At 34.6% G+C, this 16847-nt stretch overlaps 1 protein-coding gene across 1 annotated transcript; it reads left to right on the top strand.

Moving 5' to 3' along the window:
• Positions 1-964: 964 nt before the first annotated feature.
• On the top strand, positions 965-16301 carry LOC106751155 (the record flags this gene model as incomplete). Its single annotated transcript, XM_014631985.1, has 2 exons — positions 965-1186; positions 16075-16301. Coding segments are annotated over 2 exons (449 nt in total), but the record flags the coding sequence as incomplete, so codon positions are not given.
• Between the last annotated feature and the right edge of the window lie 546 nt (positions 16302-16847).

The raw sequence follows: 16847 nt of genomic DNA, 5'->3' as shown, positions 1-16847 counted from the left end.
ATTTTGTTCTGAAATAAATGCATTTTTCCTGAGAACATTGATAGGTATCTTGCCTTAGACTTTCGTGACTCCCTTCAAGGTCATATTAGAAAAATTCTGCTAACTAAGACATGGTCGAGGGAAGATCCGGCCAACTAAGGCCTTAGTTGGCTGAATTTTTCCAATATGACCTTGAAGGGGCTCATGAAGGTCAAAGTCAAGGTCCCTATCAATGTTTTTACCAAAAATGCACCGTTTTCGAGATATTTCGCAATACTTCTGTCGGTGTCATTTTACCTTGATTTGACCTGTAGAATGAGAGTTACCCCATCAACCACATATCTCAACGTAAAATTTTCCGCTCTTTTTATTTCTGAGGTCAAAAATAGAAGTTTCCATAAAAAAAAAACAAGTTGACCTTCAAATGACTTTCAAATTTGACCTCAAAGTCAAAATCAAGGTCATCATTGAGTTCCGCCCTCAAAATCCTAAAACTTTTATCTCAACCATATTTTTTGCTAAAGTACGCTGTTTTCAAAATATTTCAGGGTATTCATACTTTTGCCTCACCTTGTATATATATATATTATCTCGTAGTGATCACTTACAAAGTACATCATTATGTATCTATATTAAAATGGAGCAATTTCCTCTTCATGCAGAAATGTTGAATACGCATTACTTTTAATTATCTGATAATTATTCAATCGTTTTGCGAAAGGAGTTCGTGAAACGGTCGTGACATAAAACGTAAATTTTAAACTATGTCAAGGTTATTTAACACTATTGAAAGTCATTAATCAAAATTTGTTTGCAAAGGAAAGATAAACAGATTTAAAATGGTTATCTAAATTTGTATAGAAAAGGGAAAACGCTGCTCTATTATATTAAGATATATACTTTTTAGACGATTATTATAAAATATACTGTGTACACATTTTTAGATCATGTTGCAATGGGTTTCTAACTTTTATATGAATTTCAGTAACCAATAGGGATTCATATAAGGAGCCCAGTAGCCATGTTGCTACAGAAAGATATTCACCTGTTCGCCGTGCTTCGGAAGGATCGGGTGCACCTGGACCAGCTATCCAAGCTATACAACAAGAATATCAACAATTACAAAGATTAGCATCTCCTTCACATAGTCCTGCAAGTATTCCTGGATCTCCTGTACATGAAAGAGGTGTAGCGGCAATTACGCAAGGTATTAATCTTTTTCTTCGAAAACATATGGTTTCTTTAATGTAAATTTTTCAGGTTATTCTATATAGAGTATTGAGATAAGATCACTAAAAAATAAATATTTTTCGAAATGTTTTATATTTTATTTTGATAATTTTCAGCATAATATATGAAATATCTTGATGACTATTCATTTTTCGATAATTTCACCTTAATATTGGATCAATCAAGAAATTTGCTCCGATTTTCAATAGGTGGCAACATATGCGTATAATATATGGTCTATTCTGTATTACTGTACTACTGAACTAGTGCAATACGTTGATGTGAGAAAACATATACTTGTCTCACTTCAACTTATTGCACTAGTTCAGCAACTTATTGCACTAGTGCAGCTATAAAGAACAGACCAATACTCTGTTTGATAAGAGCCTGTCCGGCATAACTCAAAAACTATTTATTGTAATGATTGAAAAAAATACATACATATTATTTGATAAGAACCGTAATGCTTTATTATTAATAATTTATCCAATTACCTTCATTATTAATAATTGCCTGGCCTTCGAGGCAGATTTTTCACTAATTTAATAGAGTATTCTCGAAGTAAAGATCTCTAGATCAATCAAATTTGTCAAACTAGCTATTAAGCTTGACCTTCCAAATCTTCTTTCCACGAAGTTTAAACTTCATGAATAGAGACGTTCAGACGTTTTCAATGGAATTTATTTATGTAGCTAAAAAGAACTGTAAGAAATTTACTAATTTTTTTACTTTAGCCGGCTACAGCACTGCCGTGACTGTGACAGCTAATACAGTGCATGAACGACATTTTCTTGTTTGTCACGCAGCATAAAAACGATTTCAATGTTTTGGATCATTGTCCTCTTGTAATAGCCAATATTTGTTTTTCCTTCTAAACCACTTTTGGGCAGATAGTAATAAAACTTTATAAATTTTTATTATTTTGCCGATGTTCAAATTGTCTATAAAGATGTGCTAAGTGCCAAATCCGTGCTTTGAGAAGTATCTCCAAATGTGCATTTTTACTAGATGTTTAATGGTCCGCTGGATAAATTTTGGCGTATACCAAATATGAGTAGAACGTGCCCAAAAGGAAGCTTTGTCGGAAAAAATTAAACGTGATCCACAATGGTCAGTTGGAGTATGTTTATAAGAAGTAAGAGTAAAAAATTAATCAATCATAATCGATTATTCTCTTTATATTCGAATATGACTGGTCAATTTCTTATTCTTACTTCCTACGAACATACTACCTATTCTACTACCCATTATAAACTACGGTTTACGTTGTCCCAATCGCGGTCCAAATTTTCTTGCGCCCTAGCGATTCTTTTTTCGACGTGTTTTTCGGACAGTAAAGGTTTCTTAATTATGTTTCGATATTTCACATCATGAGCGCGTAGACATCTTCTTATTATGTATAATATATTCAGTATTTGCCGATATCTAAATAAAATTATCTAAATAACCATCCAGATTAATAAGTAGATCATCTTTATCTTTATCTGGATGGAAGAAATACAAAGTATATTTATCTTCATCTTAGATAAAAAAACATGTTATCTCTACAAATTATCTGAAATGATGTTATGGTCTATATTCTGAACTCACTTTTCGATCAATTGAATGAAATAATATGCATTAACCCCTTAACGCACAGTTTTTTTGAAAAAACCGGCCAAAAAAATCAATTTTTTTTTATGTAAAAAAATTTTTTTCTTTGCTTTCACATTGTTATTTTCAATTCTCGATTATATTCGAGTGTGAAAAATTATAGCAGCATAAAATACAACGCCGCTCGAATTATCTCGAGTGTGCACAGTTTGGCCTGTTTAGCGCGTTCGAATTAACTCGAGCGTACAAGTTACGGGGTTAAGCCCGTATCAGGCTAGGGATTAGAGATTAGATTTCAAAGAATCAGCAAATTTGGGTTTTATCTCCTTTGGTCTGTTCCGTGAGAAAATGGCAGAACTATTCGTCCTCTCATTCAGAATGACTCCCTCAATCTATTGGGTTGCTNGCGAAACGATCCAACATTCAGTGCAATTATAACACACACTATTAATATCGGTTGCCCGAAAAATAATTGCCGATTTTTTCATAGAAATAAAATACAATTTTTTTTGTGCATAGAATGAACTTTAATCACTGACATATTTTCCATTTTGTTTGATGACCTTTTGCCATCTTTATGGCAACTTCATAATTCCACGCTCGTAGAACTTCTGGTTTTTATCGGCAAAAAATTGATCCAAGTGCGATTTCACAGCTTCATCATCCTTAAAAGTTTTAGTCCAAGTAGTTCTGCAAGAATCGAAATAAATAGTAATCTTACGGCGCAATGTCAGGGCTATATGGTGGATGTAACATCAATTCTCAACCAAGCTCCATTAATTTTTGGCGAGTGACCAAAGATGTGTGTGGTCTAGCGTTGTCCTGGTGGAAGATGACGCCCTTACGATTGACCAATTCTGGCCATTTTTCTTTAATCGCTGCATTCAGTTTGTTCAGTTGCTGACAGTAGACATCCGTATTGATGGTTCGGTTCCTTGGAAGGAGCTCAAAAAATACCACACCCTTCCAATCCCACCAAATTGATAGCAAAATCTTCTTTTGGTGAATATCAGCTTTCGAGGTGGTTTGTGGTGGCTCATCACGTTAGGACCATGAACGTTTTCGCTTAATATTATCGTAAACAATCCATTTTTCATCACCAGTAATTATTCGCTTCAAAAAAGAATCGAATTCATTGCGTTTGAGATGAGAATCGCAAGCATTGATACGCTTCGTTAAATGAATTTTTTTCAATTCATGTGGTACCCAAATATCAAGCTTTTTAACAAATCCAAGACGTTTTATATGATCGTGGATTGTTGATTTTGGTATTTTCAACTTCTCTCCAATCTCCCACTCAGATATATGACGATCCAACTCGATTATGGCTTTGATTTGGTCATCATCAGCTTGCAATGGCCGACCTGAACGTTGCTCATCTTTGAGTGAAAAATCTCCAGAACGGAGCTTATCAAACCAATTGCGGCACTGTCTTTCTTTTAAGGCTTCCTCGCCATATACGTCACGTAACTTTTTAGCAGCCTGCGCTGCGTTTTTTCCTTTGCGGAAATAAAAAAATAAAATATGACGAAAATGCTCGTTATTGAACTTCATACTAAAACTGACGCCAAACTAACAATTTTTAACAAAAACACGTGTAATTTGCTTCTAAAATCAACTAAGAGTGACAGCTTACAAACGTCAAAAGAAAAAAATCATAACATTGACAGAAGACATTCAAACAGACGCTTAAAGCCATCTATTGGAGCCATCGGCAATTACTTTTCGGGCAACCCAATATATGAGCTCTTTTTGTTCGTAGTTGCTTCACTAAGTTACCACAAGTTACGATTATTCAGAAAAAATAAAAGCGCGACGTACTCGCCCTGAGAGAGGTTTTGTTAACAAAACATAAACTATTACTCGCCCGACCGTTGCCAATACAACCAACATTTGTGCGCCATACATCTCTCTCATTCAACTGTTTCAACCGTCTTCTTTCGCCTTGTGTCCTCCCAACTTCACTGCACGACTCCACAAGAGTCCAAGCTCTTCCAAATTTCCTATCTAGACTTGTAACATTTCATTCTCGGTCTTGGAACTAAAGTAAAAAAGTTAGTAAATTTCTTACAGTTCTTTTTAGCTGCACTGTTAAATTGGTGTATATAATAAGTTAAAGCGAAACAAAATATATTTGCCTCACTGTAAGTTATTGCATCAGTTATTGCACAGCAGTGCAACTAAAAAGAACAGACCATTTGTTTCAATTGATCAATCCACTTTAAGCCCGTATCAAACACATTTATATTCATATCAATATTATATTAAACCGGAAGCCATCGACTTATGCATTCACACTTAACCTTCCGTCTCGTATAAATTTCATGTCGTATTGAATTGTAATCGTCTTATGTAACTTTTTATAGTGTCTATGACGTTATGTGTATTTTTCCTAATGCAAGTATTACGAAGAGTATTATACTGTTAGAATATTACATTGTTATAAAGTTCTATAAAGATTTAATTACAGTAAAGTTTTTGTTTTGTTATTGAATCAAACTTTTAAGTCAACTGTGAAGGCTGACCCGACTGCCAATTACACCTACCAACTCTTAATTGACCAATTTTAATAGACTAGTTATATGACGCTTCATTATGATAGGCCCTTCAAGTCAACATTCGTAACTGCCAGTCAGATCGGCCTTCACAGTCAGTCTGATATGGGTTTTATAGAAGAAAACTGAAATAATTACTGCATTTAGAAAACAGCAATTAGTGAGCAGTCAATGTTTATTGATCTTTTTTATTATATCCTTAAATTTAAAGCGATTGACGTTGACGAATTATTTTATCATTGTGCAATTTTATGATCTACGTCATTTTTATTATGAATTTTTATAAAGTTTCTCATGAAAACAATATCATCTAAAGAATTATCTTGATAAGTAGTGCAACCTATCTTATCTATTATCTAGATAAATTAAAAACAAAATCCTCTTCATCTAATTTAAGATGGATTTTTCGGATTTTCATCTCATCTTCATCTGTCTTTCTGCCACTAAATCGGACCATAATTGATGCTTTCTTTATAAAGCATGTCTTACGAACTAACTCGGATTGATTTTCCCGTATGAGTCGTTATGTATTTGTCGCTTTTAAGGTTAGAGCATATAGCCAATTTACCTCGGGATAGACAAGTTTACGTGTAAATGTGTATATGTGCATTAATTTTGGTAAAAAAAACAAGTTAGGATTTATAAAATATTTCTACTTACGTTTTTCTTTGGGAAAAATTTTATCAATTCGAATGATCGAGTGACTGAGAATAGGTGAGTCGGAGTTGATAAGGCTTGGCTGTGGAGGAGCAAAATTTAATACTATCCTTGCGGATGATAATTGGCTCGAGGAATACTTTTAATAAACAAATCTTTATCATGGCTGAACTACAAATAGCTAGTATTAATCTTTATCGTGTATGGATTAATTTAGTAAACTACAAATGTCGCATCTAATTAATAGTTTATTAAAAGAAAAATTTGCAAGAAGGAAATGTTTTGAGCTCTGTATTTGTCTTTTGTCTAAATGAGTCTAATTTAGTCTCATCTGGTCTAGTCTGGTCTAAAAATCTAACACAATTATTCGCGATCATTCTTTTTAAGCAAGTGATGAGAAGCTCCTGCACGAGTTCTCGCCACCTTTTAGAGAAGGGGGAAAGATGTTTCACACGATATCAGAGTCATATTCGATATTATTGATTGTAATTGTATAACAATTTCCATTCAGTTTTATCTGCTTGTTATCTTCCAAACGTTATTTCAAATCAATTGTCTAAGAAAAGTTACGTAGACGTAACACATCTGAGGGAAAGGCTTCCTTTACTTGCTCCCGTTGGAATTTCCTGTCTAATGGTCTACAGGTCAAAGTTTCGCCGGACTCATTCTTATCAAATAGACTATAATGTAGGTAACAACGCTGATAATATTTATATATTATATATTGTTATAAAGGTGACAACTTCACCTGCACAATGCGCATTAATGCATTTATATTGTGTTTATATGCTGTATTTGTTAAATGGAAACGATAAATTGTATTTGTGCCATATTATGTTATTTAAGTTTAGAGATGTTCTAAATGTTTTTGATATCACCGAAAGTAAAGTTTATGAAGAGACGGCAGTGATTACTAGATTACCAGTTAGAAAATGATTTGTGCGCTTTAGACACGATGATTTTTAACCTAGAAGTAAAACTATGCTTTGGATACTCAATGATAGTTGATGATAATTTAATCATTAATTTTATCACTTTAAATTTAAACATTTCCATGAAAAAAATTGCACAAAAGTTAGTCGTTGCATACAGAAGTGTATTTGGTCATTAAAAAAAAATTGGCTATATTTTAAAGCTCGATATTTGAGTATCGCATGCTTTCATAAAGAAAAACAAATTGGGTCGCGTCTCCACAACCAATTTTTTATTCAATTAACTAAAGACTCATTTTAGTATCGATTAGTAACAGGCAATGAAAAATGGACCTTATACAATAACAATCAACAAAAACTAACATGGAGGCAATTGAAAAAGCCTGGTCGATCAATGGTAAATACCGATTTGTATTCTAAAAAGGTGATGTATGTATGGTGAAATTGCAAAAGCTTAATCTTTTATAAGCTGCTTTCCATTAGCCAGACGATCAATTCTGACAAATATTGTGAACTGGATAAATTGAAAACTACAATCTAGGAAAAGCGACTGGTTTTGGTCTATTGGAAGGACATCTCTTCTATTTTGATAACGTCAGAACTCATACTTTAATGCAGACTATGCGCAATTTCAAATAGTTGAATTAGAATATCGTAGATAACAAAATATATTTAATCTGACCTCATTTTATTATTACAATAGTCAAAATATAAGGATAAAAATAAATACAGATGCATGCGCATATGCTGCTTACAAAAAAAAGATCTGATGTTAACATTACGGATTTCGTTCAAATTGGAATATGTTATAATACCAAGCCTCCATTATTTGATAGACAAGTGAGACTGTGCACCTCTCAAGCATTCACGAAAAATTTACATCTAAAATTGTTCGTGCATCTTAAACACTGTTTATGAAAGCACACTTGTCGAGAGTCGATGTGAAGAAACGAGCTGTGAACATATCGATGAGGTTGTTTTTTTTTCGATTATACAGTACGAACTTGCGTCGAGTCAAATTGAATCGTATGTTTTTGAGGCTGGTCGCCTCGGTATTTAGCGTTGTGCGTGTCGTTCTTGCATATTCGAATACCGTGAGTGTGCAAGGTGACTGGAATCCGGTGGACGCCGGAATTTCATGACTCCGCTTATCATCGACGTAAGAAAGTTTGTAAACTCGCATCTCTCGTATTATCGATCTCATAGAGATCAACTGGTGGGACGTTCTAGCCATTCGCGTTATAATTGTTGTGTTGCGTTAGACAGGTGTAAGAATCTCGTGTCGGAATGTAACGCCCGCGTTTCACAACAAGAACAATCTGTCGTAACGCGTATATTTAACGTTCTTTTCGCGGATATTGAGTGTTCGGGAAATTAGGTTCGTTACTCGGGGAGTGGCGAGCGACGACAGATCTGGGGTTCGGCGTGAGGCACCGCGCTTATTAATCGGCCGAGCACGATTAGCGTATCGTACATTCTTGCGTATTTCGTGTCTTTTTCTTGTGTTATCGTCTTCGTGAGGATGTGTCGATCTGACATTTCGACGTACGCGTTCCGCGCTGCACGATCGACTTTGGTAGTATCGCGCGAATATCGTGAGCGCGGCCTGGTATTTTGTTGTCGCGTCCATTCCGTATTGTAGCATGTGGAATTGCGTTCGCGGATGAGTGACCGTCGCTATGGTGCTCCTTAAAAATTTCATGTCGCGCTTTCTGTATAATTCGCGTTTCGGTTTTTTCTTGTACTTGCTGTATTGTCGATTGCGAGTTTAACTACGATTATTAGCATTAAAACGACCGCTCCGACAGTGTTCTCGAGAATCTATCGCGTCTGATTACTTATCATGTTTCTTTTAATTTTGTCTCATTGTTACTTTGATTTCCGTGTCAAATAAATGTTTTTTTTTCTTGTTAACGAATCGCGTATTCTTGCACTTTATCCTGAATTATTCTTATGCATGTTCACCTATTCGGATACGTACAATTTCTATTCCCCAAGGAGCTTTAGACCCCGTCTCTCTCCGTTCGGAATGTTGAGCTAGTCGTGCTCATTGCGAAGGGATCGAGGAAAAAGTTCTCATGATTTTTCGGACTTTCGCTGATGCGAACAACGTCTGGTGGCCAACTTTGGTCTTTCGATTTGGTACTCTTTCGCGTATCTCACGTTTAATGATCGTTGCTCCCGCAGTGATTTGTTGCGCTTTTCCTATAGGAACAACTTTGCTGGACGATGCCCTGCCCCCGTCCACATGGCTCTTTGATCGGCGGGCCGCGAACGAATGTTCGGTCAACACGTGATTTTCGTGCGCGTGCGAAATCCAGCGTTCCCGCTCATGCGGACGCGACGGTGCCGATGCTCTCCGAGGTGTTTCGCTGTACGTTGTCGAAACTCGGCGCCCAACAAGGAGACCCCGTGTCGTTCATCGCACAACATATTCCAATTTGAATAAAATCCGTGATGACGACATCAGATTCTTCCCTTGTCAGATGTCATTCATGTCATGATGTTAAAAAAATTTACCATCTAATAACGTTAATCACATAATGATTTTTCAAAAGATATTAAGTTGTGATAAAACATGATTATCACGCATTTCTATCTGACATTTTCTTATATCCTCCATATTTTCCAGACATTGCATTTTCTTATCTCTTGTTCCAGTCATTATAATACAATTTAAATAGGAAAAAGTCTTTTTAGACTTAAAAATTATATTCCTGTTTTTTTTTTTAATAAATCAGCCATCTTTTACCATACAGGCATACGAATACTGCTAGAACGTTGGCGAACGATCGTAGATAATGGCGAAAATTATTTGATTGATGAATGAGTTGTTTCCATTAAATATAACATACAGGACGTTCTAAAGACGTCCTAAGGACGTCTACAGAACGTCCACAGGATGTCCCTCGGATAAAGTGTACTGTATGAGGAGGTCAAACTTAACACAAAAATCGGAACGAACTTTTTGACTGACCTAATACTTTTGTATGTCTTTTTGTACTTTAATATGTCTATATACAACAAACTTGAAGAATCGAATTATATTTAAAGAAAACTATAGAATTGCATTAAAAAAGTAAAAGTTAATCTTGAAATAATTTCATAAAAAATAGGTAAATATTCACTTAAAGTCAATTCCTTCAGAAGTCAACGATCTTGACATACGTTGTCAAGGTCATTCTTCTGAGTAACATTTGAAAAGTTTTAGCCGTCGTTCATTGTTTATTAAAAAGTTTTTAACAAAAGAAATTTGAAAAATACATTTATTTCTAGTACTTATTCATCCCGTACTTACCAATATATTATAGATCACTCATGGTAAGGTTTTAGGAAAGAATGTTACTGGTGTTTATGGGAGAGAGACTTTCTCCGCCGATTAATCTAACTTAACCTTACCCTTTTGTTTCTTGTGAGTTTGTTTGTGAGAGTATTTGGGGATTATTTGGTAGGATATTTATATATAATATGAATTACCTTAGGTAACCTGTAAGTAATCCATTCTTTTCAAGTTTTCTTGTAAAGAAAATTAAAAAGTTAGGATTAGATTAGATCACTCTTTCTCAAAGTGGATGATAACGCCCCCTTGTAGGGGCTGGAGGCTTTCAGGGGGGCAGTAGAAGGCTCAGAGAAAATTAGGAGGCGTTAAGGCAATCTAGAGGGGCGACGGCAAAGAAATTCAATGTATAAAAATCCGACTTTAAATCGCCCTTCCACTGAAACCGTTGTCCTCAGTATTTAAAACTAAAATTAAATAAAGTCGAACCTTGTTAACCATTAGTAACCTTGTTATAAAAAACAGCTTCTAGCAGATAGAAGCTGTTTCTTATAATAAGGTTTCTTATAACTATAACAGGTAAAACAATTTATTATTATTTAATTTAGCTAGAATCTAGCTAGCATCTAGCTAAATTAAATAATAATAGTTTATTTTACTTCCTTTAATAAACATTTTTTATAACAAAACTAGATATTCGGCACTTTGTTAGTTAGTTTTAAAATTAAGTAAAACACTAATAATGGAATTATATCTTTTCTATCACCGTCATTGGTTCCTCAAAGTTTGTATGGAAAACTGTATCGGACCATCCACCTTCAGTTCGTGCCGTGTTTGTGACAATCAAGTTCTAACAAGTTTTTGTGAAACAACGCGATTTTTACAACTCTGCATGAATAGACATCATTATCTTCCTTGTTCTAACTTGCTTAGTATAGTAGCATTTTTATCGGCTGACTTAAATTTTTAATTCTTTTTAAAAAACTGCCTCTTTTTTATAGAACTAAAGAAGGGAATAATATTCTGCTGACTTTTAAGATCTTTAAAATATGCAATTTGCATCAATCAGTTTTAAAGACAAAATTGGTGTTTTAAAATAACGTGAAATTTTGGTGCGAATTACCAGTAATGATTTATTATCTGTAACTTACATATTAATTTTTAACTTAATATTACTTCGAACAATCCCATTTACCATAGGCTGATGAGCTTCAGTAAGCCTTTTTACAAATGTATTTTACTCCAAATATAAATAAAACAAATAATATGGATAGTCGTTGGTGCAAGTAACTTACAACGGTATCTTTAGCGAGTAGCCGACACTTCTGAACTTTTATTTTACAATGAGGGCTTGTATTGAAGTGGCAGGCATTTATAGGCTTTTTTATAAGTACTGCGGTTTTAAGTATTTTATCAAATTAAGTCAATGAATAAAAATTCTACTATACGAATTCGGTTACTCACATAAACAAGTGGTTACAAGTTTATCTTGTTCCTGTCGGTGCGTGTTACATTTCCAATCTATATAAAGGCAGTGAGTGTTTACCAGGTGTAGAAGTATGAAACCGGAATTTTTTTTGTAAAAATTACACGTCTGTTGTTTGAAAATGATAAGAAATATTTTATTCAAAATAATGTCCATTGTTATTTATACATTTTTCCCACCTCTCCGGCAGTTTATGAATGCCACGCCAAAAATACATTTCTTCTTTTGAAGCGAACCAGCTATCGAGCCATTTTCGTACATTTCCATACGAATTGAAGCGTTGTTCAGCGAGAGCGTGTCCCATTGATGCGAATAGATGATAATCGGACGGAGCCAAGTCTGGAGAATAAGCCGCATGCGTTATTTAGTATTTCTCAACTGAACGCCTCGATCGTTTCCCTGACCCGTTTTGCTGTGTGTGATGGGGTATTATCATGGAGCAAAATGACTTTGTGTTGCCTTTTTCCATATTCCGGTTGTTTTTCACGCGATTTAAATCGATCATTTGCTGTTGGTAGCGATCAGTGTTAACGGTTTCATCAGGTTTTAGCAGCTCATAATAGATTACACCCTTCTGATCCCAGCAAACACAGAGCATTGTCTTCTTTCCAAAGCGATTTGCAGTGGATGTTGATAGATTCACCCATGATTTCTGACGCTTAGGATTCTCAAAATATATCCATTTTTCATCACCTGTCATAATACGATGGACTTTCTTTTGTATCTGTCGAGCAGCATTTCACAAGTGGTTTTTCGATTTTCTTGCTGTCTTTTATTCAGTTCATGCGGAACCCATTTTCCCATTTTCTCAATCTTTCCCATGGTTTACAACGAATTGAGCTTTCTGCGTCACATTCAATTCATCCGCGAGTTCTTGTTGAGTTTGAGTATCATCTTCATCCAATAAGGCTTGCAATTCGTTGTCTGAGAACTTTTTCGGTGGTTTCCCACGCTCTTCGTTTCTCACGTCAAAATCACCACTTTTGAATTTTTTGAACCATTCGAAACACTGTGTTTTACCAAGAGCATGTTCACCGTAAGCTTCGACAAGCATTCGATGCGCAGCAGTTTTCTTCAAATGATAACAAAAAACCAATGCTGTCCGCAAATCGTAGTTCGTAGGCACAAAACTCGACATGTTTAAGGTTATAGAAAAATATACCGGTGTATGGAACTTGGGTTGTTGTGTGTTGAAAATCTTCGTCAGCTGTTAGAGGGAGATGATGGCGCTGCAGAAGCGGTCTTACGGTCCCTAAATTGATGACTAGCACCATCTATAGAGAAATTCCGGTTTCATACTTCTATACCTGGTATTTTATTTTCATTAGCATTTTAGCGCGTACCGCATCATCATATCGATAGCAGGTTTTCAAGCGAATATTTTACTCACGTCTAAACTATGTCGGAAGCAAAGAAGAAAAGACGACAGTACGGTGCGGATTATATTAAATACGGATTTATAGAAAATCCTACAAATCCGTCATCGTCAATGTGCCTTATTTGCCAAAAACCATTTTTGAACGAAGCGATGAAGCCATTTAGGCTACAAGATCATTTAAATAAAGTTCACTCGGATAAGAAAGACAAAAATGTGACTTATTTTCAAGACCTGGAAAAGAAGTACACAGTTCAAACAACTATCTCGAAACTTTTTTCAGCAGCTTCTAAGCAAGACGATGACGGACTTCGTGCTTCGTACAATATCTCATTGTTAATTGCTAAAACCGGCAAACCACATACTATAGGGGAGGATTTAATTTTACCGCCAGTAAAAGAAATATTAACTACTGTGCTCCATAAACCAGCGGCAGATATTATCCGAAAAATTCCTTTAAGCAATAGTTCTGTACAAAGACGAATTGATGAGATGGCTAAAAACATTGAAGAATCGTTGTGTAATCATCTTAAGACTTGTCAATTTTTAATTCAGTTTGATGAGTCCACTTTACCAACTAATGAAGCATTGTTATTGTCATACGTGAGGTTTATCAAAGTTGAGAAAATATGTCAAGAACTATTATTTTCTAGAAATTTAGAAACAGACACAAAGGGAGAAACCATATTTAATACACTGGAAAAGTTTTGTGACGAAAAGGAAGTTCCTTTGAATAATATTACGTCAGCTGTTACAGATGGCGCTCCGGCTATGTCAGGACGTTACAAAGGCTTCATAGCGTACTTAAAAAATAAAGTTCCAGGCGTGCTAGCTGAACATTGCGTCATTCATCGCCAGCATTTGGTTGCAAGAAATCTGAGTGAACGCTTGCATACATCATTGCAATATGTTATCACAGCAGTTAATAAAATCAGAAGCAGCTCACTAAATGACAGATTATTTAGTCAGCTTTGCGCTGCCAATGATGAAGATTCTAACCACTTGCTGCTTCACACAGAAGTGCGCTGGCTATCAAAAGGTACTTGTCTGATTCGATTTTACAATCTGTTTGACTCTGTGATAGAGTTCCTGGAAAACAAAGATACAGAATTGCGCGGCAACCTCATCACATCAAAGAATGATATTGCGTATTTGACAGACCTGTATAAATTGTTTAATGATGTGAATCTCCAGCTTCAAGGCGACGACTTAAACTTAATTAAAACATATCGTTGCTGCTTTCGAAGCCAAATTGCTACTGTACAGAAGGAATATCGGCAGACATGAATTTAATAACTTCCTCAATTTATCGGCAGTATCCTTCAGTAACGATAACTTGCTTATTTACTGTCAACACTTGGAGAACCTCCACGATGATTTTAAGGAACGATTCAAGGACATTTTAAACGTGGACATACCAGACTGGGTTTTGGATCCTTTTTCAAACCAACACAGCAGGATCATCCCAGTTAGAAGAACAACTTATAGAACTGACAACAAACGAAGAATTAAAAATTAAATTCAAGAATGGCTATCAAGAATTTTGGCTGCAGAAGCGAATCTCCCAACTGTACCCTAGTTTATGGTCGGTTGTTCAACGATTTCTGATAGCATTCCCATCGTCGTATTAGTGTGAACGTGGATTTAGTGCTGTAGCAACGTTGCTAACTAAAAAGAGAAATCGGCTGCAAGTTACTGAACGCAGCGACTTAAGGCTGTTTTTAAGTGAATTCGAGCCTGATATTAACAAACTTGTCAAAACGCATCAAATTCATCCTTCACATTAGATAAGTTTTAAATTCAAAGCCTTCTTTTAATGTTAATAAAAATACTTCTAAATATGATTAAGTATGAGTTTTATTTCCTCTCATTGAAACATTCTTTGATCTCAGAAATAGGATATGGGTCACACCCTATCTATCCTATCCATATAATAATGCATGTTTAAAAATTATATTTGCAATAACTGTTTTTAAGAAACGTAACAGATGGTAATGTAAAAAGGTAAGTTAAAAAATAGAGGGGGCACTAGATTTTTTTTTAGTCTCAAAGTGGGAGGTGGTCGAAATAAGTTTGAGAACCTGTGGATTAGATTAACCAACGGGGAGAGGCGAAGCCCCTTCCCCGTAAATACTAGTAACATTCTCTCTCCTTCAATATGTATTTATTATTAAACCAAAGCCAAATATTTATTTAAACGTCTCCTCCTGCACCATGAACGTATAGATGAATTTTTCACATCTTAATTGTCTTCTTAATTATATTTGATGACTTGATTTTTCACATCTTCTTAATTATTTTCTTAATTGTATCAGAAAATAATAAATAATATTTACAATGCGTCTCATTAATGATACAAAAGTATGTAAAATTATGTAATATAATTACAAATAATAAATGAGAAAAACATTAATTTTCAGGATTGTGCCAGCATATCTTTTGTTAATAACTTTTTAATAAACAATGAGTGATGGTTAAGACCTTTTGAATATTGCTCAAGGGGATGAATTCTATAACGTATATCAAGATCTTTGACTTCTGAGGGAGTTGATCTTATGTGAATATTCAGCGTTGGAAAAGTTATTTTTAAAAAGTAACTCGTTACCGTTATTTGTTACTTATTGAAAAAACAACGCGTTACCGTTGCTCGTTCAATGTGGATAACTTTTTAAAAATAACTTTCCCAATCCTGTATATTTACCAAAATATACTTCAAAATCACGACAATATTACTATTTAATGTTTTTTTTGTAATCTTATAATTTTGGTCTGAAATATTTTTTTTTAGAAATACTTTAATACTTTAGAAATAGTTCTCGAGATATTTAGAAATTTCGTAATTTTTTTACATCCTATATAAAACATACATATATCAATATTTTAAGGAATGCATGTTTAAAATTGTTATTGTGTAATGCATATCATTTAAAAATGAGAAGTTTGATATGTATATGAATTCACTTTTGTTATTTTTTGTTCATTAACAATAGGTCTTAGTGGTTTAACTACAACGCCGGTACAGGGTAGTATCGTACATGGTACGCCAGCGCAACCACCGGCGACACCATTAGATTTAAGTCCTCTTAGGCATCATAGATCACCTGCTACTACCCCTGTAAGTTACTCCCCCAGTAATAGTCCAGCATTGGATATGATACAAGAAGAACATCCTGTAGAGGTACCAAGGGTAAGTAACATTTTATTAAATATAATAAAAGTTGCGTTTTATATATATGTTGGCTTATTATTATTGTTATCATATAACAGTGACTTTTGTTATACAGAACCCGCCGAAAATTTCAGAACGGCTAATTATCTCAAAAAATATTGATTTATTTAACACTTTGAAGCCTTGGCCTTAAAGATGATTTATTAATGGGATCTTGGACAATTTTGATGTCTATAAAAAAATTTTCATTTTTGATATATGTTGTTGTAACGTAGCAACCAATATATCAATTTTAAGTGTGAAAAAAGCACTTTAAAAATAACAAAAACGTATGGATTTAAATAGCGAGGCCCAAGTTATACTTGGGCTTCGACAATTGTCGTCTGCGCGCTATCCCGACCTATACTCGGACTTAGGACAAAAAGTGTTAAAAATGTTTCAATTAAAAGTAATAGCGTTTAAAAAAGCTATTATACATTGATATTTACTTGATCTTGGGATGACCTTGAGAAACGTTGTCAAGGTCAACATAAAAATCTTAAATGGAAATCTGTATTTTTTATAGCATATCCTTGTAGCTGACGTTGAGATGTT

The sequence above is a fragment of the Dinoponera quadriceps genome, unplaced genomic scaffold (genome assembly GCF_001313825.1).
Source record: "Dinoponera quadriceps isolate SergipeBrazil2010 unplaced genomic scaffold, ASM131382v1 scaffold8742, whole genome shotgun sequence".
In the NCBI taxonomy this organism is placed as follows: Eukaryota; Metazoa; Arthropoda; class Insecta; order Hymenoptera; family Formicidae; genus Dinoponera; species Dinoponera quadriceps.
The sequence above is the reverse complement of the archived record's forward strand: the minus strand, read 5'-3'. Positions and strand labels throughout refer to the sequence as shown.